We start from the raw sequence: 27,324 nt of genomic DNA on the forward strand, positions 1-27,324 counted from the left end.
TGTAAGACGTGACATTTATGAATGATGAGTGATGAGTTTATGACGCCAAACTTGGGAGGTTGTTCATTGGAACCTTCCTAGATAGCAGCCATTTGATGTTATGGCTTACGTCACAGTTACCGTGGGATTTATTGATTGTATGCGCGTGCAACATACGATTATTCATATACTGGTGATGTTGATGTAATACACATTTCATCCGAATAAATTAATAAGGGTAAATGTTTGGTGGCAATGATCGTTTGAAATGTATCTGCAAAAATACAAACGACACCTCTTCACCTCAGTTATTTCCTACGTACATTTCACAGGTGTAGGCCTATGACAATGTCAGATCAGATGTGTGTGATCAGAGTAAGGTGTGCATTTCAACGTCATCAAATGCTTTATGTTGGCCCATAGTGCACTTAGAAACGTTTGCATTCCTTCGTCACAGCTGACGAACCCACACACCCTGTTTTGACACGCAACATATTCATGTCATGGTGCCAAAAATGACAATCAGAAGTGATTTTTTTTGGGCATTTTCAAATCGAAAAAAGTTGAAGTCTAATTAAACATTATCCTAGCTTTATGGAAGATAAACAATGACATGGCATGCTATATAACAATGCGTTGATGCGATTGATTGATTGTGTTCGGTTATAAAGCTTCATCATAAGTGTCATTTATACTGGGGACATTGAGGACATGTCCCGACAACTTTTTGTAATGGCAGATTAAGTCCCCATCACTTTTTAACAGCATAATTGGTTAAACATGATCTGAGTAATAGCTTGACGTTGTTAACATTATTCCTTCTGATTATATTTTTGGCCTATTTTAGGGCAGTGATACATTTTTATCGCAGGGATTTCGACAGAAGGCAAAATGTGATATTGACATTGGATTCGATCCAGCTGTGGATGAGATCTGCATACATGTTGTACATTGTTACTTATGCGGTCGAGTATTTTCGCACGGTTCTTGCCGTAATGATATATCCCTGACTTAACAAGTCGTCTTTAGTCTTGTGAAATATACAACTAATAACATTATTCATTCACAATACTTTCTCACCCCGTCCACTCTGATTCCCAGTTTGCCTAACCCGAACAATATAAAGGTATTCAAGAAGGCGAAAAGTATTCTCGGGGATCTGCTTTAAAACCCATTGGCCCTGTGCGCCGCGGCCCGCCCCTCAGCGACCACGGACCGTAACGACACGCGAGGCGCTGAAAGCGGAATATGTCAGTGATTGGCCGGACGGATTTTGCAGCGAAGATCTCCTGAGTGTACGAGGCACATTACGTCGCCTGTCTCTGTTTTGCCACAAAAGTCTTCGGCGACGATGAGCACTTTGGACCGAATGGAACTGTGTGAAAGCCTATTAACATGGGTAAGTCGTGTAAAGGAAGATTATTGTATTACGTGGACTGACACACGGCCCCTAGTAGATGCTGGTTATGTTAGCATAGCATTCCAGGCTAATGTTAGCAATACGGGCTACGTTGACGTTAGCTGCTGGGTGGCTGTCGGCCGGAGGATAACAGGCATACGCTGGTTACGCATACGGAATGTCAGTATATGTGTGATTGCTTGGGTCGGCTAACGGTGTGTTAGTAGAGAAACCGCTGGTAAAACGTCCATGGGTGTCCTTTTTATTTGAGTTTTACTTTAATTGATAATGTCAGACATCCGACATAGCTATGCTTAAACGCGATCTGGGCTAGAAAATTCTCGACAGATCATCACTGAGATATAAGGCTTTGCTCTTCATCGCAATTATGCCAACCGCTAAGGAGCCGATCCTCCAATGTCCCGGTGTATGTAGTTTTCTGGACATTGTTTGGAAGGTAAATTACGTAGTTTGTCATACCTGCGTTTTTTCTATATCTTATGGTACCTTAGGGTTTCTTACATAAACAGAGTAAACAATTGATGGTTTGCATTTGTCCTCTGGTTATGCGTTCAGCAAAACCTAACGAGACACATTGGGCTACAGCACAACAGTGAGCACTTTGTCTTCAACAAAATGATTGACATTTTGGTAGCTCGTGTTTACACTGGCCTATAGTTTAAGAAGTCCTATGCTAGATACCATTATCATATGGTTCTACTTAGTCGACAGCACTCTACTCAAATCAAAATTATTTCCAAATAGTCCATATATTACTCTGCATGAGGAATCTTGCCTTCAGCATTTACAATTGAGACTTGTTGTCAAACTCTTGATGTGTACATTTGACACTAGATCTTGGCTGATCCAAACACAAGCCCACAGCTAAAAATACAGATATGAGCGGGCAGGGATGCATATGACAACAGTGTTATTCTGGTCTAACTAGTGTAATACAAGAATGCTGGAGGATTCAATCACTTCCACTCCTATATCTCCATAGAGACCCGCCACTTGCCCGTGTTTAATCCATTAAACGAAGGACATGGCCTTTAACTTACTCTCCTGGTTATAATCCTCATTATAATTGTACAATCATCTTATAATGCAACATCAGGAGCTAGCCATTCTCCCCACTACAAGCCCTTCTCTTCACCAGATTAGTATATTTTATTTTGAATGTAAAACCTTGAACAGCTTGCAACGATGCAAAAGTGTTGTATATGGTTATGATTATCATAATTTCTATGGGGTCTCCTTTATGATTCACAATCAACTGTGAAGTTGGTGTTGTTAAAATGAATGTGCTTACACCTTTTAAACGCCCCTGTTGTCCCTACAAACATCCATTTGTCCGTACATGGTCGTTGACCAAATGGCTGAAAATACCTTGAGAGGCTTCCCATCACCAACTGCATTTGGATGTTGCCATGGTGGCCTATCAGTGTAATGGAATGGATGTGTTTCTGACCACATTTGAAGTTAATCTTGTGTATGTATTGCAAGGCTCATGGTCAGGCCTGTGTTATCAGGCCCCTAGCCAACATCTTTAATACAAAAAAATGGAAATGATACTGAACTGAATATGAAATAAAATGAAGTCTTCACACTGGTCAGCCAATTGGAGCCAATTCCACTTAACCTCTACGATTTGTGAATGTTTCAGTATTCTGATATTGAAACTTGGAACCCCAAATGAAGTTGTACTCTTTCTTGTTTATTGCTTACGCTTATTACGTATTACTAATTCAGGACAAAAAAGAACTAATTTCTGTCTATTAAGACGTAGTCTCGCAATTCAGTTTTTAGATTAATATCTAAAGTCTGATGGCAGAAGAGCTATGATTTTTTTTTTTACTTGTTTCGACCAATCATGTTGCTGGAGGCAGGGATCTCTGAGCACCTAATTAGCAAATACAAACTTTAACTGGTCGTCAGTGTAATGTGTTTTGTTGTATATAATGATGGTAATGCTTAGAGTAAAAGGGTCCTTTTGATGAAATTGTAGATTTACCTAATCTGCTGAACACTGTTGTTCAATGCCCAGGGATTACTATAATCACAATGAGGTGCTTCACGATGACACAGTAGACTGGGATTAGCCTAGAACTGTCTCTTCAGAAGGAGTTGTACCGACAAACTCAACCCAAGTCCCAAAGGTCCAATCTGGGCTGCCAGAATAATGCCCTTGCACTGAAATACTGAATGCTGTGCTGGATTTGGCACATATGGTTGCATAGTCGACAATGTGATGGAAGATTAAGTCAGCGAAATACTTTGAGTCCCTCACCGATGCAGTAGTGTTGGTTGACCTGGTTTGTTGACCCCAACACAAAAACTGATAAATACTACCCAAAAACAGCTTCAGACCATCAAATGTGGACAAAAGTTTGGTTTTATTTTGTGTGTTCAATGTTTTGTGTGTTCAATGTTGTAAGGGGGTACCATGGTAATTGTTTTTGCCTAGCATGTGCTATTGTTTTGGTCACCCCCCCCTCCCCTTTTTTTTGGCTCTGAGCCAGTGCTGTGCCCCTCACCAAAAGCAGGCTGACTTAAAGCTTAATAAAGAAATCTGGCATACTTGCAGATAGTGCCGGGCATGAACGGGAGAAAAGGCCTCCTTCATTCCTCTATACATGCTTTGGTTACAGATCACCCTTTGTTTTTCCGTCAGTACTAGTTGGTGGCTTACCATTTGAGCAGCTAATCTAGTTCTGATGCAAAATCAAATTTCGATGTTGCATTCATTCCATGACGCTTGTTGTATGTTTCTGCTCGAGGGATGTTGTTCAAAGCCTGGAGGAAATGACATTGTCTGTGCAATTTTCTTAGCTCTCATGTCGTCTATAAATTGTTAAATTGGTAAAAACAGATATTTTAAATATGTAGGGATTCTATGAAGTGTACATCTTCTGCAGTGTTTTAAACATTTGCAAATACATTCCATGTTACATACACCTGTGATGTATGATTTTAACGTTAATTGTGACCTCGGATCGTTTGAGCTGCTAGGTCACAAAAAGGTGAGCAGATCTAAGCCTTGCTAGAACATCATGTGGGTAAACACACAAAGCTCCCTTCATTTGGGGGGCCAGGGTGGCCCATGTTGTCGCCCCTATGAACAACTAGCATGTTTGTAAGGAAAATAGCCTGGCTGTAGGGAACTTTACAATAGGAGATGATAATAAAAAAAAGGATGTGGTCTCCAACAAAAGCTATGTCATTTCATTTTAGCAAACAAATGTAATGCATAGCGAAGGCCAAATTATTCAACCCAAGTGCTCACACAAATCATTTTAACAGTAAGAGATGCACTACAGTACGCCCAATGTGTGCAACATGGCAGCACTAGCCTTTGTTGCTGCTATGATCACACTGGAATGTCAACCCCCTCGCGCTAAGTCGAGTGTCAGAACACTGTGTCAAATGTCTTGCCTTCTTGTTTACTGACCCTTGTTCACACACACACACACACACACACACACACAAAGAGACACAGATACACGATTTGTTGTTTAGATTAAGTCGGTTTCTAAAGACGCTTGGCATCAACAACAATTGCCAAACGGATAACTCTATAACCGCACTGCGCCTCCTGTCTGAACTAATAAAGTAAAGACTCTACAGTTCCCCTCCCTCTCTCATAATAACAGCAGGTTGAATGGTGCTTGACCCACGTTTGTCATCCTGGCACGGACCTCTCCAAACTCCTGTTCCCTGGGTTGTTGCTTCGGTGTGGGGGGGATGTCCCATGTCTAGGCTAATGTCATCACGCACAGGATTGCACATGGATGCAGTCTGATGTGGTTGGCATGAAATCGGATCCTATCTGTGTCTCTGACATTTTATCCGCTTCTTGCTGCAGGTTAAGCACCGCTTTCTGACACTCTATTCAGGACCATACTTGTTTTCAATAGTAAGGTGTTTTGCACACTGCACCAGCCAACACCAACACCCAACTACAGAATGTAGGCCAAAGTTGGCAGTTTCACAACTAGCAATCAACTGCAGACAGCCCGATTTCACCGGACCACAGCCAACCACCCATCAGTATGGCACGCTAGTCCGAGATTGGTGTTGCAGTTTCTTTTTAGACCTACTCAGGAAAGGATGGTGGTGTGGGTGACCTCAAAGTTGCAGCTGTTTCATCAGAAATGTGAGCCATGAAGGAACTAGAACGCCTGATCATGATTCAATTGGTGGCCTTCAATTTGTCTTATTTGCCTTAGTTTAATGGCATTCTAAAAAGACAATGGATTGTGTTATGTACAGCACATACACTTGCCATTCATTTGTCTTGTAAAAGCTCCTAATCTTGTTATATTTTTAATTCCTTGTAGAATTCCCTTATTCCTTTCTTAGCATTGCCACTGATAGTACTGAGCAAAGCTACCAGACAGCTTTGTTGTCTGTGTTGTCTAGTATTGGTTGTGTTGATTGCTCGTTATCTAGCCACAACCACTAACAATTCTTTCACTATCTGAAGTTGTTTTTAAGGGTTGACTTTGTTCTGTGTTCTCAGTGATTCTTAAAAAAATTGTGAAATAGGCTAATCAGGAATTATTATGCACTTTTGCAGTCCTAGTGCCTTAAGGAACCTGCAGAGAATTGGAAAACCATGCAATAAGGAGGAAGTCTGCACACCCACAGTCTCCGCCAGGCTTTCCCTTCCTGCTTGCATTTCCAACATTCCTTGTGCTCTCGCTCCCCTCCTCCTCTGACACGTGGACCTCTGCTTAGACAGCTGCTCCTTCCTCTCTGTCTGAGACCAGGCCGGTTCCTCTGAGACTAGGCCTGTCCGTCTGAGACAAGCCCTGTCAGTCTACCGGGGAACAGTCCTGTTAGTCTGCAGGGGACCAGTCAGTCTGAAACCAGGCCTGTCAGTCTGAAACCAGGCCTGTCAGTCTGAAACCAGGCCTGTCAGTCTGAATCCAGGCCTGTCAGTCTGAAACCAGGCCTGTCAGTCTGAATCCAGGCCTGTCAGTCTGAAACCAGGCCTGTCAGTCTGAGTCCAGGCCTGCCAGTCTGAAACCAGGCCTGTCAGTCTGAAACCAGGCCTGCCAGTCTGTAACCAGGCCTGTCAGTCTGAAACCAGGCCTGCCAGTCTGAAACCAGGCCTGCCAGTCTGTAACCAGGCCTGCCAGTCTGAAACCAGGCCTGTCAGTCTGTAACCAGGCCTGCCAGTCTGGAACCAGGCCTGTCAGTCTGGAACCAGGCCTGTCAGTCTGGAACCAGGCCTGCCAGTCTGCAGGAGACCAGGAGGCAGAAGGGAACCATACAGCCTGCACCAACCTGGGTTCTCCTTTTTGAAAAACGTCCCTCATCGTTATCTATAAAGTCGCAATGTGTTAGACTCAGTCCCTCCCAGTAACTTGGCAAGAGATGCTGCGTGACTCCTACCGTAGTCTGTATCTTGTTCTCATGGTGAATGTTTTTTCCTTTTAGATCCAGACGTTTGGAGTGGAGGCCCCATGCAAGACGGTAGAAGACCTGACCAGTGGCGTGGTCATGGCCCAGGCGCTCCAGAAAATGTACCAATTCTAAAATCTAAATGAAACCCGGTCATGACAATGGCCTCTCTCATGACAAGAAACTGTGTCTAGAATATGGGGTTGTCTTGTGTTTCATCTGACATCGGAGTACATTTTTATAGATTTTATTTATAGACCTTTCACCTCATCTTTGACATTATCCATTCATTCTTGCAGAAATCACAATTATAGTGTCTATACTTGCACGATTATGAGCAATCACCTAAAAACAATTTACCATTAGTATCAGTAATTGTCTTACTTCCTGATGATCCTTTCAATGATTTAATTTGAATAGTTCCATATGGATCAAGTGTTTCTTCCATCTGTGGCAGTCGTTGTTGTGCACTCTCCCTGGACGTACTAATAGATTTGACCCACTCCTTTTTCCAGAGACGGGTCATTTTTCAACGACGGCTGGATCACTAGGGTCAAGCCTGAGGTGGGGGACAACTGGAGGTTAAAGGTGAGTGTTGCTTCGTCTCACCTCTTCAATGTATTTCCATATTCGCGGTACCTCCATCTCACTCCCAACCCATAACGAGAAAACGACTACATTTATTCATGTGTAAATCAAAGGTATGATTATTATTTTTTTTTTCTCTTATTGTGTTGTTAACAGTTGTGTTTGTGTCTTTTTCCTTGTGTGTTTTCAGATCAGCAATCTCAAGAAAGTCCTTAAAGGTATCCTTGATTACAACCAAGAGGTGAGGAAACGCCTTATGAATGTATAAAATAGCTGTTACTGGTATTGTTATTGTATGTTTTCGTATTCCTTTGCGAAGTGACCCAAAGCATGGACGTTGGAGCTTTGTATGTTGTGGGTTATTTCAGTCGTGGTTACTACCTGGAAGACCTATTTTGAAATGCAGGGCATGAAGAGGTCTCAGGTTAGGGGCGTCAGGGAATGGGGTCAAAAGCACAGGTCCCACACATCACTCTCCACACACTATTGCCATGCCCTCTCCCAACATCATCCCCCTGAGTGTACAGACTTGACCCTTGCTCCCTATTGTACGTGTAAATCACTGACTTGTGTTTGTGTAATCTCTGGGCCTTTGGAGTCCCCATGTCGGGGTGTAATGCTGGCTGCTCGGGGCTTTGGCATCGGTGGTCCCGGGAAGCTGTGCTTGAAGTGCAGGAATGTTGAGCTCCATTACAATCCGCTTAGTTTTACTTAAGGCCACTAAACAGCGGTGTCCAGTGGGAGCTGTGGAAACCATGAGCTCCAAGAGTCTCTAAGCACTATCGAATACGAATTAAAGTGCATCTTTTAAAGGGGACATATTATACCACCAGGTGTGAGTGTGATTAGCGTTACAAGCCGTTTCGAAAATCTGCCCCATATGACATTACTAGTGGGCGTGTCCGCCTAGATCTGTGCTGGATAGATCAGTCTACCAGCCTACCCAGTGGACTGAAGTAAACGTCGCTCATCTATCCAGCACAGATCTAGGTGGACACGCCCACTAGTGATGTCATATGGGGCAGATTTTCGAAACGGCTTGTGGTATAATACGTCCCCTTTAAGGCCCCGCATACATGTTTGTAGTATCGTTTCTTGGAGACCATCTTTCACCAAGTTTCCGTACCGACGCGTCTAAGGGCTCGTGGCTGAATGCAGAACATCAGTAAACGTTTCCAATGAGGCCCTAATGAGGTGCGCTATTAAATGGATGGGGCTCATTAAAGCGTAACGACCCCCCTCCCTCTCTCAGGTGCTCGGCCAGCAGATTAACGACTTCAACCTGCCAGATGTCAACCTCATCGGGGAGCACTCGGACGGCCCCGAGCTCGGCAGGATGCTGCAGCTCATCCTGGGCTGTGCCGTCAGCTGTGAGCAGAAGCAAGGTGAGTGTGTGTGTGTGTGTGTGTGTGTGTGTGTGTGTGTGTTCCATGTTTGGATGTTGTGTGGGTACATGTTTGGATGTGGTGTGTGTACATGTTTGGATGTAGTGTGTGCGTGTGTGTGTGTGTACATGTTTGAATGTGGTGTGTACATGTTTGAATGTGGTGTGTGTTTGTGTGTACATGTTTGGATGTTGTGTGTGTACGTGTCACTGTACATGTTTGGATGTCGTGTGTACATGTTTGGATGTTGTGTGGGTACAGGTTCTGATGATGTGTGTCCATTTGTATCTGTTGGGCAGAATGTGGGATGTCTGTCTCTGATCAGTTGTACTGGGGTCTGTTAAAATGCACTGATTATCTGTGTCCGTTTCTTCTCAGAATACATCCAGGCCATCATGATGATGGAGGAGTCAGTGCAGCACGTCGTCATGACGGCCATCCAAGAGGTAGAGCCTGTACTGACCCTGAGCAGCACAGCTGGCTTAGGGTAGACCAAGCTAATTGACAGGCAGGGGGTTTGGCCAATCAAATGTGGATTGGGAGTGAACCTTTTCTTACTCAACTGTGAAACGGAACTAATTGGTGATGATAGTTTGCCTAAGGTCTAATCCCTTTCCCTCATTCCCTGTCTAGCTTATGAGCAAGGAGACTCCAGTGACCGGAGGTAATGACTCCTATGTGGAGCTAGACAGACAGGTATGGACGTTTCCTTAATTTTCTTTTTCAACTATACTCTGCAAAGTATGTCCGCTAAATTGTATATTTGGTTTTGACCATATTTATACCTCTTTAAATATTTCCGTTATTATATTTTCAAGACAAAAAAGGACTTGACTTTACGCGAGGAGGGCTGTCTCTCTGATTAGTTGTCTGACGTTAACCGAGCAAGTGGAGATACGAGCTGTATGTTCAAGAAGTGTCGCCTTGGTTACCTTACAGCTGAAGAAGACTGCGGAGGAGCTCAATGAAGCTCTTGCCACCAAGGATGAGATCGGTCAGAGGTGCAGAGAGTTGGACATGCAGGTCTGTACGGAGATCCTATCAACCCCCGCCATCCTGTATCTGTCACATATAGGAGGATTGACCATCGAAGCGTGTGTTCTTAAAGGGCCAGTATTTTAACACCGGGTGTGATGTCGTTAGCCAGTTGATTAGCCCAGATGTATACGATTGATTGGTCAGCCTACCAGCCGACCACTGATTTTAGATGCCTTTTTTAAAGGCGTATCCACCTCACACCTGGTGGTAAAGTAGGGGTCCGTTATTTTATTTAACTCGTACTCCGCCGCCTTTTAGGATAACTTTTTGACGATTGTTCTAATGAAACTAGATGCTTGGCTGTATAGTCTGTTTTAAAATGAATAACACAGTATTAATGATGACTTAAAACCTAGATTTGTCTTAAATTGATCAGGTCTAAACCTTCCTCCTTTTTAACCCTGGTCTTAAAGCGTTCCATAAGAACCTAATCTATTTTCCCCACCTTATTCCTGACGGTGTCACTGCTGTGTGCCTTACTTTAAAGGCCCTCCATGTCCAAGAAGAGCGAGATAGACTGAGGTTAGACTTTAATGAACTAGAAGAGAGGGTAAATCCACACTTTTCTTTCATTCTCCCTTCTCATCCATGGTGTGTGCAGTGTCTTAACAGCCCTGGATTCGCCCCGCCTGCTTGCCGTAGCTCCCCATTTTGGAATCTAGGATTCCCTTTGACTCCCCCACTTTTTGAAGTTCTGCGTGTTCCTCTGTGTACATTCTTTGCACCTGCGTGTGTGCACGTGTGTGCCTAATGTGTGTGCGCACCAAGCGGTTGCATTGCCGTGTGGGCGTGTCAAGTCTCACCCCTCGACTAATAACTTCCTCTGTTGTCAACCCTTGATGTTTTTTTCTATGTATGGTCATGTGACCAGGGTGGACAGGAAGGGGATGAGCTTTATATTTGGGACCAGAGATGCTCCGAAAAGGAGTCATTTTCAGGGCACACCGGGCAAAATCAAGAAAAACAAAATTCAGATTGCAAACAATTGAAACCTGATGACTTTGGATTAGGTCTTAATTGTTTGTTTTTTTTACTTTTTCACATTTGCATCAGCCTTTCAATGTTTTCATTTTTTTTTACGTATCTTTAGCTGGTCTTTTTCATAGTGGAGAATATAAAACTGTAACTTACCGTAATTTGCATTATGGGACATTATTTATTTATTTTTTCAAAAATCGTTTATTTCACTCCTGTTAAATACCTTTTTAAAGGATGAATCAAAAGCAATAATCATAAGGGATAATGCTTTCCCTGCTTAGCTGCATATAATCAACAAATAGATGCTTTCCCACAGGCATGAAGCCGTTCTTGTTGTCTAAAATTGTATTAAAGTCACAAAGGAATCCTGTTGCCTGTGGCAGCAGAATCCATCCTTTGTAAAATACCAAGTGTCTACTTCACTGATGGTTTTTATCATTCAAATCAGAAACCTTTAAATTACAAAACAAGGAGGGCAAAAAGCTCTACATATTATACTCTTAACCCTTGAGGTGGCTGACAGTAGATGTTTTTTTTACTCGATCTGCAGTAGTTACCACTTTGGCAACAGCCATCAAGTTGCTGCTTGGCTGCTTTGCGCGGCGGTTCCCACCCTGCCTTTCACATAATAAGGCCTCGTAAAGCTGCATGTAGCCCTGTTGGCGTTGTCCCACTTTTGTTTGTTTGTTCTGTTTTTTACACGAGGGAATAGCAGCTATTTTTAATATCTGTAACCAATGCATTTTATTGTGTAGCACAGGAAAGCTATATATAAATTTCGCTCTATTATTTTTATCATTTCAAAGATGACATATCAAAAGCGAACCGCTAAATCACCTTTCCATTATCTTTTGTCCTGCTTTTAAATTCTTTCCCACACTGTGACGATTTGTATTAACCCTCTTCTACTATCTTGTTTTTTCCTTGCTTATTCTGTTTTGGTTTCATCCATGGGCCCAACCCCCTTCCTCCCTTCCATTACCTGTCTTTCCCATTTTCTCAAACTTTCCACACCCCCCCATCTGTTTTGCTGTGCAATTCCCATACACCCCCTCTTTCTACAATACTCTCCCTTTTTTCATGTAATTTTTTTTTTTTTACACCTCCTCCTTCCTCCCCACCCCTGCTCCTCCATCTATCCCATGCCTCCTCCTCCTCCTTTTCCTCTTCCTGCTCCCCCACCCATCCCATGCCTCTCCTCCCACCCCTGCTCCTCCTCTCAGGTGACAGCTCTGCAGGAGGAGAAGGGCAGCCTGCTGGCGGAGAACCAGCTGCTGATGGAGAGGCTGAACCAATCGGACTCCATAGAGGACGTCAACAGCCCCGCCGGCCGCCGACACCTGCAGCTGCAGACGCAACTGGAGCAGCTGCAGGAGGAGACCTTCAGGCAAGTCCTGGTCGCACACTAGTTCAAATATCAATCAATCAATGATCGGAAATCCTGGATTAATAATCTATAGTGTGATGGCAAACCAGTTTAACTCTGGGTGGACGGGGCATTTCGCTTTCGGTTCCTTCATAATTGTTTCGCCCAATCAGTTGGCTGGAGGCGGGATCTGTAAGTGTGTAATTGGGGAACAGAAACTCAGCCAGCTGGAGTCAATTGTCTTGAAAGGCTGGAAATCAACACTGTTTATACTGGCCACTGTAGAAATACAGTTACTGAAATCTATGAAGGTATTGTTGTAGCAAAAGTCTTTAGCACCTGTAACTGCAGATTTTGTATGCGTACACTAAAGTCACAAATGTGTAACAGTAAATTTGAAGTCCTAAATATTTATTTAGCATGTGTACTCTTAAGTCACAAATGTGTGACAGTAGATTTGAAGTCGTAAATATTTATTTTACCGTTGTAAACACTAAATAGGGTCTACGAGTTCACAAGTCTTTCTTACAGGTGCACAAATCCTATCCTGTGCATCACAACTGTTTCATACCTTAGAACATGCACAAAAGTGAGGATATATTTCACAGTTGTGCAACTTCTGATGCATTAGTTCACATTTGGGTTTACAAATGCACAACTTTTGTGCATGTTCTCAGATTATGAAACATGGGTGTGTGAATGTGTTTTGCACAAACTGCGCTGCATTGATTGTAGCAATAATGTCAACTGCATGACTCTTTGAAGTTGTGATGCACATAATAGGATTTGTGCACCTGTAACACAGGCTTGTGAACTCGTAGACCCTATTTAGTGTTTACAATGGTAGAAAAAATATTTACGACATCAAATGTACTGTAACACATTTGTGACTTTAGAGTATACATGCAAAATAAATATTTAGGACTTCAAATTTGCTGTTACACATTTGTGACTTTAGTGTATGCATACAAAATCTGCAGTTACAGGTGCTAAAGACTTTTGCTACAATAATACCTTCAAAGAAATCCCCTTCTAAAAGCATCATCCACTCCCGCAAATAGGTTCTCTTCAGTCGAATATCTCGGTAGTTACATAACAGGAAACGGTGCAACTTCGTCTACCTTGACTTCAAGGTAGAAGTGGAAGAAGTGTTTTTTTTAGGTCAAGAAGCTAGACATTATTAGCTTTTCACATCATTCCATTGGACTGAGCTATTGTTTCCAGGGCTTGTTGGGTGTGCCTTTTGGGACACACACTCCTGAGTATTTTCATGTCCTAGCTATTTAAGAGATTAATGCATTTTATACATTTTGTGATGCTTTAAGTGATTTGTGCAATCGTATCTCTCAATAGCTGATCTTCATGAGGAGCTCTTTAAACCACACAATGTAACATTTGCTTAAATCATCTACATGTTGGAGAAAGTAATCATCCACCTTGGAACCTTCTGAAACGTAGCTAATCATATTTAATGCTTTTTTGCAATTGTAAAACCTATTGAGTCACATAGCAGATGCTTTACCCGACGCGACATACCGTGCATTCAGATCAACGTTATTACGTAGCAGCATCTCGCCTGTGGACTGTGGGCATTGGGGATTTGACTCCCCAACCCTAACCCCTGTCCCACGATGCTGCCCCACCAGGTTGGAGGCGGCCAAAGACGACTACCGTATCCGCTGCGAGGAGCTGGACAAGGAGCTGGTGGAATCCCGCTCCCAGAACGAAGAGCTGACCTCGCTGGCCGACGAGGCCCAGTCCCTGAAGGACGAGATGGACGTGCTCAGGTAGGGGGTCCGGGATGGTTCTGTTTGGGCAGCGTTAAGGGGAGGGGCTGAGTTTAAGGCGGGCCGGACCCGGTTTGAGTCAACACGTGGTGGGTTTGTGGGAAGCTTGGAATCTTAAGTGAATTTGATTCATTGGTGTTTCCGTCACACCACACAAAGGTGATACAAATAATCCATGGGGAGTTGTGTGTTTTTGGTTCACGGTAAAATAATTGGAAGTGTTCGTTTTCAATCTAGAGTATGTATGAAAGGTTTTATATTTATATGTATGGATGGATGGATAGATAGATAGCAGAGTATTTTAGAGAGGTCATGGATCTCCATTGTGTTTGTTTTTTACTTGAATAAAGCTGAAGTGTACGTACCGTTCGGCCCACAGGCATTCCTCAGACAAGGTGTCCAAGCTGGAGGGGACAGTGGAGTACTACAAGAAGAAGTTGGAGGACCTGGGGGTCCTCAGGAGACAGGTATACGCCACACACAACACACACTCCTCTCATTCACAACCAGGGAACCCCTTCTGATGCCAGCACGAGTCGTCGTCGTCCTCCTCCTCCTCCTCCTCCTCCTCCTCCTCCTCCATCAATCCCATAGGATTAATCGTGACAAGAACAGCTAGACAATTATAAATTTAAACTATTAATTATCATTGTATAATCCACATCCAGGGCTAAAAAATCTTTTTAAAAATGTCTAATTTTAAAGTCTCCCCGTTAACTGCAATGGATGATTCCTTTGAGTGATTGTCAAAAGGAGCATTGTGTTGTCTGATGAGGTGCAGTTTCTCAAGTCGTCCTCATGCTTTGTGTTCCCGTGTGTGCAGGTGAAGCTCCTGGAGGAGAAGAACACCATGTACATGCAGAGCACCGTCAGCCTGGAGGAGGACTTGCGCAAGGCCAACGCTGCCAAGGGCCAGCTTGAGACCTACAAGAGACAGGTACGGCTTTCAGAAGAAGCCTCTTGGTTTCTTAGGAACCCACTGTTATTTTCCTGATAAGTATCCACATACTTTCTTAAACACCCATGGGTGACGATGTTAATCAATACTTACTATTAGGATTAGTCAAAGTGAACTCGGGGCTCTGTGGTTTAATATAACAACGTTATATACGAGTGTCCTCTGGTAGGGAAAGAACAGAACACTAAGTCCTACAGATATGAATCATGCAAAGCTGGTTTATTGTCTTTGTAAATGTCATTAGTGCATGCTTATCCAAACCGTGACAGCACAGCAGAAGTTCAGCAGGCTACCTTCTCCTACCTTTCCCTCATCATACATTTAACTTTCATAAAGCCCTCTAAGTGCATGTCTTATTGCTAGTTTGAACACGCTGGTTTATGATTGTTTACTGTCAACTGTTTGCCCTGCAGGTGGTTGAACTCCAGAACAGACTCTCCGAGGAGTCTAAAAAGGCAGACAAGATGGAGTTTGAGTACAAACGTCTGAAGGAGAAAGTGGATTCCCTACAAAAGGAGAAAGATGTACGTCGTTATCGGTTGCTTTTATATCACTTGTAGTAAATGCAAATTTTTTGTTGTTAATATTTGTTTTTTTTGTTGATTGCTCTGTGCAATTTTATTGCAATTTTTTAATGTCTTTTTTATAGGATATGTTAAATGTCTTGTATGTCTAAATCTCTACCCCTTGTGAATTGCCTCTGTGGCAGTGACGTGAGAAATATGCTCTAGAATATGTACGCTATTTAGGTTTGGCTGTTAAAACGACAAACCACAGAGGTGTGTCCGCTGTAATGACTGATGAACATCTACAAAAAGAGGCAGTGAAATGTGATGATCATCATTGTAAATATGTAGTCTAAATGTGTGTCAAGTCGTCACTTGTCAAGTCAGTCACTCTTTGTGGTAAAGCCCTCTCTGAAAACCAGTTTTCCTGTTTAATTCATGTGTATTCTTGTTCCTTTTCTTATTGTTTTCTCTGTGTAGCGTATGAGGACAGAGCGAGACTCCTTGAAAGAGACCATCGATGAGCTGCATTGTGTTCAGGCCCAGGAGGGACAGCTCTCCACAGGTACAATAAATACATGCATAGACCTAAACACATGCACCGCTGAGACATGAATATATGCACAGATGTACACATGAATAAATGCACAGATGTAGACATGAATATATGCACAGATGTGCGCATGAATATATGCACAGAGGTGGACATGAATACATGCACAGATGTGGACATGAATGTATGCGCAGATGTAGAAATAAATACATGTCGATGGTTTATTTATTTAGAGTTCCACAAATTGGTGACGACCATGGGAGGCCAGCGTGCGTTGTGTGTGGACATGTGGCGACTTGTAGTATAGCTCCACGTTGTGTCTGAGCAGCAATGTATTTAATGTCCGCGAGTGAGACTTAGGATTTCACAGCTCTCTTCCTATGCGACATCGCTCATTATAACAAACGACGGTATAAAAAAGTATTAAACTTTGGTGTGGGTCATAACCATGGGAATAAGACGCCTCTCTTTCATAGTACTTACTTAGAGAGTTATTTTTTATCTCATAAGGTTGAAGCTGAAACCATGGGTTCACTGGCACTTTAATGGTAAACACGCATTGATGCGCAATCCGGTCTTAAAGGTAAACACGCACAGATGCGTGATCCGGTCTGAATGGGTTAAATCTTCTTTGAATAGAACATTATTCAAATTGACATTTACACTTGCATCTTTAATATGCGAAGATGCATAATTGCCTTTGGCAATGGCAACAGATGGTATTTTAATAAATAAGTTACCTTTTGATGAATGGAAGATATTATTTGTATTCTAAACACGATTTGTACCGGTTAATGTGTGCTTTTCCCTGTATAACCATTTGCAGCTATAATACGATTTGTTACCTTATTTTAGGTTTGTTCCCACTGGCCACTGCGGAGGGCTCTGATTCGCTGGCTGCAGAAATCACCACCCCTGAAATACGGTGAGTCCCTTTAAACCAACACAGGAATCCCGATCAAATCGGGCCGCTCCATTGCTAGATGTAGATATGTAGGTTTGTTCTGACGTGGTGTGTAGGCCATCATGAATGTCATGTTGTTTTTCCCCATTAGGATAGCGTTATAGTTAAAGTTTGTGTTGTCATTTCTTTGCGCTAGATAGTCGGCTGATGATTCGGGTTAACCCATGACGTCTCTGCACAACGTGTGTAAAGCATTTACCGAAAATATGATTTTTATGACTTTGTTATGGGAAAAAAAAACGAACAGAATCCAGCCATGGATTATGTTTGTGTATGTGGCTGTATGTGTGCAAGAGAACTATTAAGATCATTGAATCTCTCCCTGGTTCTGCTGATGCAGATTGGAAAGGTGTGTGTGTGTGTGTGTGTGTGTGTGTGTGTGTGTGTGTGTGTGTGTGTGTGTGTGTGTGTGTGTGTGTGTGTGTGTGTGTGTGTGTGTGTGTGTGTGTGTGTGTGTGTGTGTGTGTGTGTTGAGTGTAGGAAGTGCATAACCTGCTGGGGTTGCATCAGACTGACTTTTGCTTCCCGACCCGACTGGTATTCATTCGGACCCCATAGCTCGAGGGACTACTGGTAGCCACGATACACATTTTAAAGTTTAAACTCCAATATGTTGGTGTGCTTCTTTTCTTGTGGTGACTTCATTTTTTTTCCCATTCATGTTTTCCATTTCATTTTTGAAAAGACATCGAACAACTGCGAGAAGAGTTTTCTTGCGAGCGATTCACTAGCTTCATACATTGCGGTTCGAATGTATTTCTCCCACATATGTAGCTGGTTTTCTACAATAGTTGGGCCAAGGTTTTTTGCCAAGTCGATTGATATGTTAAGTGAGTCTTCCCCGTGACTCTCTGTGTGTAACAGCAAGAAAGACTTCTGTTGCACTACTCTGACTTGAAATACAGGCCGCTCACTTGAGGAGCTCTTCATAGTCTTTGAAGAGACGTGCATATGTAATCTCTCTGGCCTAATCACTGCTATCCTGCAGCAGAGAGCTCTGGGTATGTCTGGAATCATGTAGTTTGCATTTGGCAAGCAACAGTGAGCCACACCCTTGTTCAAAGCTTAAAAGCACCCTTCCCCCAGTAGAGGATTGCCAACTTTCTATTCCATCTAGAATTCACACAAATTATGGACGATAGTAAAGTTGCAATTCAATGGAGATTTTGAAAATATCTTCATAATTGTAACATTTCCACCATAACTATTTAAGTCTCTTTTAATAGGCAAAAACGATTTAGTATGAATCAGTACTGCAAAGTGTGAAGTAAATGCGTATTCCAACGTTTGATAGTTGTGTCTTTATGTAGGAAAAATATGCAATTAGGTCTGGTTCTGGCCAATAATGGAAAAATGTACACTTGACTACATTTGTGGATTTGTCGCCATTAAATGGTCAAAAGGAGGCGATACTGGTGCATACATTGAGTTTTTTTTGTACGTGCATTTATGTGAACCCCATTTTTGTATCCATGATGTAATGTTTATTATTAGACTAACCTTGCTTGGAAGTCTAAATTTGAATGAATTCTCAGTTGAATTAATATGTTCATGTGTTTTCCACAGGGAACATCTGATCCGTCTGCAGCACGAGAACAAGATGCTGAAGCTGGCCCAGGAAGGATCGGACAACGAGAAGATCGCTCTGCTGCAGAGTCTCTTGGAGGACGCCAACCGCAGGAAGAACGAGCTGGAGACGGAGAACAGGTCGGGGAACACAGAACTGCAGCTAAACCGCGCGTTCCTCTCATTTTTGATGTTATCCATAACAAACGTTGAACTGTTAGAAGCTTTTGTTTCAGTCACGTGACGCAATCTTTAGATACTTAATTAATTCAGACAAAGGCAAGTTCATTTAGCAATACTAAAGAGGCAAATAAGTTAGTTTTGTTGTATTGTTTGTGCAAAAAATATGTCAAACATACCTTATTTATTTAAATACACTGTATTTGTATGCATACAGATATACATACACAAATGCCTAATTGACTTCAAAGTGTTAATAGCTATTAGCTAACCCCTAAATGCTTACCAATGCTATGGGCTGTATTGCTGGATTGCTAACTGAGTCCTCGCTTTGCTCCACTCCCAGGTTGATCAACCAGCGTGTGATCGAGGGCCAGGGTCAGGTAGAGGAGCTGCAGAAGAACCTCCAGGAACAGGGTGTGAAGGCCGACGATGTGAGTACTGTACCCGGGATACTCTGACCATGTGAGAGCATCCAGGCACTCTTGCTCAGACACTCACCAGATGGTGTGAGTACTGCAGCTTAGATACTGAGCATTTCTGTTTATTTTATTGTGTTTGTATTGCCACAGCATACGTTTCTTTATTTCTAATGTCTATAGTCTTTTATTGACATTAATTGTCTTTTTTTAATTGTCTCTGAGGCAGTGCTTACTGTAATGGCAACAATTTCCGTCAGATTCAATAACGAATGGAAAAAACAGTTTTAATATTATAGATTATTATTATAGTACATAAGTAGAACAACATGAAATGTAAAACCTCCAGAATCTCAGGGATACATGAACCGAAAACTAGGGTCTGGTTTACCAGGATAGTATATTGTGTGCAAACTTGATTTCTAGAAATTCTAGCGTCTATCGCCGAGGATGAATTCCTATCTTCTCGTTGGCCTTTTGCTCTTGTAATATCATTATCAAACCAACCCAGCTCTTACAGAGAAGGATATGTAAACAATTGTGCGGTTGGTGTGCAGTTGTGTTAATTTCTACCCCGTAGTAAATCTTTTGATTTTCCATTTTCTTTTCAAACCTGTTCTCTTCTATCAGATCATAGTAAGTATGACTTGGGCTAGGGACACTACAACATTTCTGTAGAGGTTGTGTACAGCTTTTGTCAACACCTCCTAGAACACATGCAACAACTCAATGTGAGACATACGTTATTAATTAATTTGTTTCTTATTTAAAGGGTGTAGATCCTTTAGTATTATTAGTATAATCAGATTAGTATCATCTTCCAATAAGATGTGTTGTATGTCATTACATTGAGTTTTTTCATGTGAAATAGTTCTTATTCCTCTTTCTGAATTCTTACCACCTCTTCTTATTACCTCCTAAATATCTAGATCCTCTCTGAATCTTCCTATTAGCAAAAAAAAACACTTTCACTTTCTCTTCCTTAATAGAAAATTTAGCTGGGTTTCTTCCAAAAAGTCCCTGTTTAGTCTTGCTAGAACAACATGCAAACTCCTCAACTGTATATTTTCTGCTTTACCTTTACTTATCTATGAATACACATTTTATACAGTGATCATTTTGTTGTGTCACAAATGTCTCAGTAACACCGCAAACACTTTATATTTCTCTTAAAAAGTTACAAGGCAACTTACAAACACAACCCAAGTATAATTAAAAAGAAAAAGACATTTGGCCGTCTCTGAGCCAGGTTCTTCATATTTTAAATCTTGTCATTCCCCACAAGATGTCATAAACATGTTGACCTCCCTTCTGCTGTCTCGTCCTGATATCAACAAGTTGTTAAAGACAGTGTTTTGTGTTTTCGTTTTGCAGTCTGCTAATATAAAGAAGAAGCACCAAGAGCACATGTAAGTTTTCATGTTGTATACATTTATATTCGCTGATGCCAGGCCAGATTAGTTTTCTCTGATTTCATAGTCTGTGACTCTCCCATATCTGTGTTTTTGTTTTAATGCCCTGTGTTTCTGTACAGGGACAAGCTGCGGGAGTTGAACGATGAGCTGTTGAAGAAAAATGCCTACATCGATGACCTGGAGCCCAAGTTTAACTCCAACTGTAAGTCCTCAATACGTCACTACTCTCACTAGTATAATGCCAACTGGAAGTCCTCAATACATCACTAGTGTATAACCAACTGTAAGTCCTCAATACATCACTAGTGTATAACCATCTGTAAGTCCTCAATACATCACTAGTGTATAACCATCTGTAAGTCCTCAATACATCACTAGTGTATAACCAACTGTAAGTTCTCAATACATCGCTAGTGTATAACCAACTGTAAGTCCTCAATACATCACTAGTGTATTACCAACTGTAAAACCTCAATACATCACTAGTGTATTACCAACTGTAAGTCCTCAATACATCACTAGTATAACTCCAACTGTAAGTCTTCCATACCATCACTAGTATCACTAGTCTCACTGGTATAATGCCGACTGTATGTCCTCAATACCATCAATATTATCACTAGTCTCACTAGTATAATGACATATTAATCCTCAATACCATCACTAGTCCCACTAGTATAATGACCAATATTAATCCTCAATACCATCACTAGTCCCACTAGTATAATGACAAATATTAATCCTCAATACCATCACTAGTCTCACTGGTATTATGCCAACTCAAGTCCTTAATACCATCACTAGAATCACTCTCTATTTGTGTCCTCTCAGCCCAACGGGTGGACGAACTGGAGGACGCTCTGAAGAAGAAGGAGGACGACATGAAGCAGATGGAGGAGAGATACAAGAAGTACCTCGAGAAGGCCAAGAGTGTGAGTGGATTAATGTTATATATACATATATATAAATAATATGTCTACTATATATATAACCTGGAGGCAAGAGATCTCACCTAGAACTTCTCCTCTATCTAGGACACTGGTAGTTGGGGGGGAGGGGGGGGTCATGATACTAACAGAAACCACAACCTTGAGTCACATATTTGGAAGTTATATTAGGAGTACATTAAAGACACACACCTCTGCTAAGTCATTGTTATAGGCGGTCTACATACAGGGCAGGCAGTCCGGTGCTAATTCAGGAAATAAGCCTTTCAGGTACTTTCTAGAGGTTAGGATTCCTGCTCCAATGGCTGCTAGGCGGAAACGACACAAAAAAGCTTTGCGAACAGAAATGTACAGGCTAAAACACCTCCATATTGTGTGTATGTGATGATCCGTCATGTAAAAGACACCACAGATCCCAGGATGCAGATTGGTGTAGTATTCCTGTTTTCTACGGCTGAACATGACTTGGCATTATTCATGCTGTAGGAAAACCTTAATTTCGGAACAGCATCCACACATTATTGCCACAGTATCAGGCTGCTCCAACCAGAACCGTTGCTGTCGGGGGGCGCTGCCATAACCCCCTGACTAGCATGGAGGCTGAGCGTCAACACTACTCCCCTATAACCCCTGTGTGGGCTGGAGTGGAATCTGAAATGAGGTACATTTCTGTGTGTCTTTTGCAGGTGATCCGAACACTGGACCCCAAACAGAACCAAGGCTCAGGTCCTGAGGTGCAGGCCCTTAAGAACCAGCTTCAGGAGAAGGACCGAATGCTCCATTCGCTGGAGGTAGAATAACAAGCCTAAAGTAGACCATAGGCAGCAGCGATACCTATTGCTTTTGATTGGCCTTTTATTGAGGCCTCTGTGCTGTTTCCAACCAACAGAAGGAGATGGACAAGACTAAGACCCAGAGAGACTACGAAGAGAAGCTGATCGTGTCCGCCTGGTATAACATGGTAAGAATCCCTCACACCTCTGACAACTTGGCTAACTGTATACCAATACACCCCAGCGAATGGCTGGGGTGTATTGTTTGGTTACATAACCTTTTCCTACAATGTAGAGAACGTCGAAGGCAAGACGGCCTACCCTTCCATCTTTCTTTTCTTCTTTATCCTATTAATTTATACACTGTTGTACATGCAAACCATGTACCCTTAGCACCACTAGGGGGTGCCAAAGACTTTACCAAGTGTTGAAGTGTTGGTCAAGCAGTGTTTTAATACTCCTATGCACTCATTTGGACGGAGAGATTAATTGTAAAAGTTGACATGTGTGATATCAAATGGGTTAAATAGGGGTTTATTTCTTAATGTAACCCCCCCCCCAGGGCATCTCGCTGCACAAGAAGGCCGCGGAGGACCGCCTGGCCAACACGGGCTCCGGACAGTCCTTCCTGGCCCGCCAGAGGCAGGCCACCAGCAGCCGCCGCACCTACCCGGGGCACGTCCAGCAGGCTACCGCAAGGTAGAGCCCACCACGGCTCGGAGACCCCCGCCACCGCACACACACCCACACCCACCGGGGCTAAACTATCTTCCAGCACCAGCACAAACCGGTTACCGCGATAAGTCATGTCCCAAATCGTTTTTGGTAGGTTCTCCCCCCCGCCCCTCCTGATTCCTTGATTTTCCAAAAATATAAATAAAGTCCTGGAAACAGGGCAACATGACGACCCCGGTTGTCCCTAACCGTGCAGATCGACCTCCCTAAAATGGCCGACTCATGAGCCCCTTTTGCCCGCTGCCTTGAGTTTTCACCACAAACCTCTTATCCCCACCCGCCCCTCAAACAATCTTGTGTTGCCTGGTGTTTCTGTGAAAGGCCGCCCCCTCGCTTCCACTAATGTTACCGTCCTAACAAAACAAGACGCTTGGCCCCCCGCCCCCCTCCCCGTCATCTGCTGCTCGAGGCGTCTAAACAACAAACCTCTCCACCCGTCCGGGTGTACCTCCGCACATTTCTACCTGCTCTCTAGTCATGGAGCCCCGACGGGAGTCAAACGACGGAAACGTTGGAGTCCGACGGGGTTGAGGTTTTTCAGGGGTGATGGATGATTGGTTCCACGCGGCCGTAGCACCTAGCAGGCGACCAGGCGCGGGTTTTTGGATACAAATGGATCGCGTTTTCTCGAAGGTTCGTCTCAAGTTAACCCCCTTTTTTTTGGGGGGGGTCTTCTTGTGCAGTTGGAGTCGTAGCCGTGAAAGAAACTGAGACGGGGATTGTGCAGGATGTTGGTTGTGCTGTTATGAGTCTGGTTAACACGTTGTCAGTGATTTTAAATGATGAGTTAGTGTTTTTATATAATCGCAAACATGTATTGTCTTTTTGAACAGGGTTTCCTGTTACACCCTGATGCTCCACACTTTACTGTACCACTGTTAGATAACAAACTCATGAGATGAGGTTGGTATAGAATGTTGAAGAAAGATGTGATTCTTAAGAGCAGAAGCAAGGCAGCGATCTCCTGTGTGGTAAATGCATTGACTGTCAGTGGACCTAGGAGTGTGCCTCTGAAAGACCTCATGATGCAACATGTGTGGCAGGGGGAGATAGCCTGACCCCTAGTGGCCCACACTAGAAATGAGTGGACTCAAAGTCACAGTTACATGATTATAGTATTCTGGCCATGGACTTTTAGTATAACGCTGATGATTTAAATAATACGTGTGTTTGTTTATTTGCCTGATTGGACATTAGGGTTGGGTAATCACTATTATCTCCCATGATAAATTAATATTAAGCTCAGCGTACAGGCAAAGTAAGTTTCCGTATTTATTTTCACCCACTAGTATTCCTGTCGCTGTCATTCAGCCCTGTTTTTTCAATGAATTTGAAGCGGAAGTCATTTGGTTTTCATCTACATAGTTAATTCCGACTCTTAAAAAAACTCCCTGATTCATCTGACATCTGGCTTCTCTCTTCCCCCATAACAGCAATGTCACTGCATGAACAGCCCTCCTCTAATCAACTCACACCCTGGCCTGGACCGGCCTGGACTGGACCGAGCTGGTCCAGACCGGACCAAAACTGGTCAAAACCAGCCGCTGTCTCGCTGCATGACGCCAGGCCTGAGCTTGTCCGCCCCTTTGCCTGTGCTTACTGTCTGTTTTGTTTTTGTCTGCATGAGTCTATGTTGTGTTTGCGAGCCTGTGCAGTAACCTAGCCATCCGCCCCAACATCAGCATGGTCGCTTAGCAACCACCTCCCTATGCAGAGACTAGGTGTGTCCACTTCTGGGACGTCCACCAGAAAGCAGATGGGGGTCGATAAACCCCCTCCCTCCCTCCCTCCCTCCCTCCACACTCCATACTTCCACATGTTATTTTCAGATCTTCTCTTATCCTTGATTCCCTCCTCTATTGATCATCTTTTCATATTCCATCTCATATTTTCATGGGCAATGGATGCTTGCTGCTTTTACATGTGGCAAAATCATTTGACCTAGCAATGACCTACTTGCTGACTGTCTGAACACCTTGACGCTAAACTTTGGACCTCCTTTCAGGGTTCAATCTCAGCTTGTTTTCCTTCTCATTTCGTTACTTTCTGTTACTTTCTCTTTCTGTTTCAGATCCCGCTTAAAAGCGCATAGTTAATATAAAGAAGAACTGAGGGAAATCTCATAAGAAATGCAACGAAAAAATAGGAACTAATTTTGGTTTATTTCTAAAGACTGAGCTGACATTTAAGAAAAGCTGGGGGCTATATTAGTGTTTATGAGAGTGGTGCATTATGCTTCACATTGTTACATTCAAACACGACAACAGTATTAAATAAAAAATGTTAGTGTATTAACCCGTTAAAAACCTAAGAAACAAAGTCGGGCCTAAACTATACTTTATTCACTTTAAGACAAAAATATTTTGAGAGATGGTTTGTTATCAGAAGGATAAATAAATACGAATGAGTTGGTTTGATTTGAGAACTTTATGGATGAATACGTTGCATTTATTACGGGGTCATTGATGGCTTTTACCTCTTTTTTTTATGGCCCCTTTGTCAATATATTTGCTTAAACATGTATTCCTATTTTTCTTTTGCCTGGTATTTTATGTATATTACTTGCTTTAAGTTATTCATTTGCTGGTTATACAGCTGTTTGTATTTCTAAAGTGCTATTGTTTGTTGTTTGTTTTGTTCTTAATACTGTTACAGAATCAGTTAGTGTTTATGGAGTTTTTTTACTAGAACAAAATATTGTTAAGTGTTTTTATTATGCAAGAAAAGGAGATTAGTGTTATATAATTGCATTGAAGTGTTTGACTTTTTACATGAAGTTAAAGAGGCAAAATCCGTCTCAGTGCAACTGTTGGGAAATGGAAAAATGGATCTTCAGGAAAACATTATCTTGGGGATAAATTAGATTAAATGCATTGACATTAGCAAATGGAAGTGCATTTAAAATTATTTACCTGAGGTTGAAACAGACAAGCAGTTTTTCAATTATGAAATGTTGAAACCACCAGGAGATGGTAGCCGATTTCAAATAAATAATAATTAACGATAGTTTTTCCCACATAGAACTAGCTGTCTGAATTTAAGAACCACCATCCTATTTTTCCAAACTCTGTAGGTAGAAAAAGTAACTGCAATGCAATCGTGACTCATTTACGATGTTAATGCCATTATGGTATGGTTTGTCGATTTTATTTTATTTTTTATTTTTTGCATGTCTCTTATTCTATCATTTTTTTCGTACCTATTGCCGTTAACGTCTCCAGTTGAATCTGTAAATGAGGGAACATCCATAACTTTCCTCCCCGTCCAACACCCTGCCTCATTTTCACCTGGATCCCAGCCTGTTCTAACGTCACCGTGGTGATGGTGGGAGAATCGGGGTATCGTTTCCCGGTATTCCCACTCCCAAGGAGAGCCGGTTGAGTACTCTTGAATCCCTCCCTTCCACAGGAAGGGTCTTTTTGTTTCGAGACGTACTTCAGACAGGCAGTGCTCATTCATTCAATATCAAAAAATACCATATTTGTAACTTTTTCCCCACCCAATAGCAAAATAGAACTCACTATTGGCTATTTGAGGATTCTTTCTTGTTTCAAGCACTCTTCATGCAGCAGTATCAATACCGCCATCTGTGTTAGGGAAACCATTGTTTTTGACCATGGTGACAAAAACTAGAATTGCTTGACTTGGTGCAACTGTCAAGAGACCGTTACATATGTATTATAGAGGGTTAAAATAACCCGTTTGGAAGGTAAGCATCTCTCACACCTTGTGCAATGGTTGTTCTATTTCTTTTTTATTAATAGGATTTCTCTTTCACTTTTTTTTTTTTACATTTAAACTGAAGTAGCATATAACCTTTCAATTTGCCAAGTTTTATATTGCTTGTATACAAACACACCATGTACATATTGTGATAGGAGGACGTTTGAGTATGGTGGTTGGTGAGTGGCTGTGGTCGGGTGGGATTCACACAGAATCTGTCAAACCACAGCCTGTCGATTAAAGAAAAAACAAGTGCTTCCCACACTGCAGATTTTGGAAAAACAACATTGTAAATAAAGCTTGTATAAAACGTAACCAATTTGTCTGTTTCGTTTTGGAAGGTAAAATTATGCATTTCATTGAAATGTTTTATGCAGGTGAATTGGTCAACAATTTACAATAAGTGTACATAAATTAACCATTGTTACTAATAGTGACCATTAAAAAGCGAAACGTTACTTTTTAAACTTTTTTTTTAAATCTCAAACTTAGGAATAAACAAAGATTCCTTAATTAAACTATGTATGTACTAAGTATGTAATGACACATTCTTATGAGATAATTTATTATTTAAAGAATTTTTTTTAATCAGGTTGGTCTCATTGAGATCATTCCTTCACAAGGGAGACCTGATGTAGACAGTAAAGTTCTAGTAA

General features: G+C 42.1%; 1 protein-coding gene across 3 annotated transcripts; it reads left to right on the forward strand.

Annotated features, from left to right (window-relative positions):
* The first annotated feature begins 1,245 nt into the window (after positions 1-1,245).
* Positions 1,246-26,983, forward strand: hook3 (hook microtubule-tethering protein 3). 3 transcript variants are annotated; one of them, XM_079734883.1, is made up of 25 exons: positions 1,246-1,378; positions 6,824-6,909; positions 7,303-7,375; positions 7,566-7,616; positions 8,628-8,760; positions 9,139-9,206; positions 9,394-9,456; positions 9,700-9,783; positions 10,286-10,348; positions 12,000-12,163; positions 13,789-13,929; positions 14,309-14,396; positions 14,753-14,866; positions 15,301-15,411; positions 15,874-15,958; positions 16,802-16,871; positions 18,477-18,617; positions 19,003-19,090; positions 20,450-20,484; positions 20,610-20,692; positions 21,322-21,422; positions 22,124-22,228; positions 22,327-22,398; positions 22,773-22,909; positions 24,379-26,983. In XM_079734883.1, exons 1-25 carry the CDS (start codon positions 1,331-1,333, stop codon positions 24,392-24,394), a joined length of 2,220 nt encoding a protein of 739 aa, XP_079591009.1. In that variant the 5' UTR covers positions 1,246-1,330; the 3' UTR covers positions 24,395-26,983. The 3 variants fall into 3 exon arrangements, with proteins under 3 accessions (XP_079591009.1, XP_079591010.1, XP_079591011.1); XM_079734884.1 differs by lacking the exon at positions 10,286-10,348; XM_079734885.1 differs by lacking the exon at positions 10,286-10,348 and having other exon boundaries at positions 22,773-26,983.
* Positions 26,984-27,324: the final 341 nt, after the last annotated feature.

Source organism: Pollachius pollachius, assembly GCF_949987615.1.
Source record: "Pollachius pollachius genome assembly, chromosome: 4".
Taxonomy (NCBI): Eukaryota; Metazoa; Chordata; class Actinopteri; order Gadiformes; family Gadidae; genus Pollachius; species Pollachius pollachius.

Excerpts from the sequence above, each read along its gene's own strand:
- hook3 (XM_079734883.1), top strand. The coding sequence starts at position 1,331 with ATGAGCACTTTGGACCGAATGGAACTGTGTGAAAGCCTATTAACATGG. Across the intron at positions 10,349-11,999 it reads TTAATGAACTAGAAGAGAGG|GTGACAGCTCTGCAGGAGGA; the intron begins GTAAATCCACAC and ends TCCTCCTCTCAG. Across the intron at positions 18,618-19,002 it reads GAGCTGGAGACGGAGAACAG|GTTGATCAACCAGCGTGTGA; the intron begins GTCGGGGAACAC and ends CTCCACTCCCAG.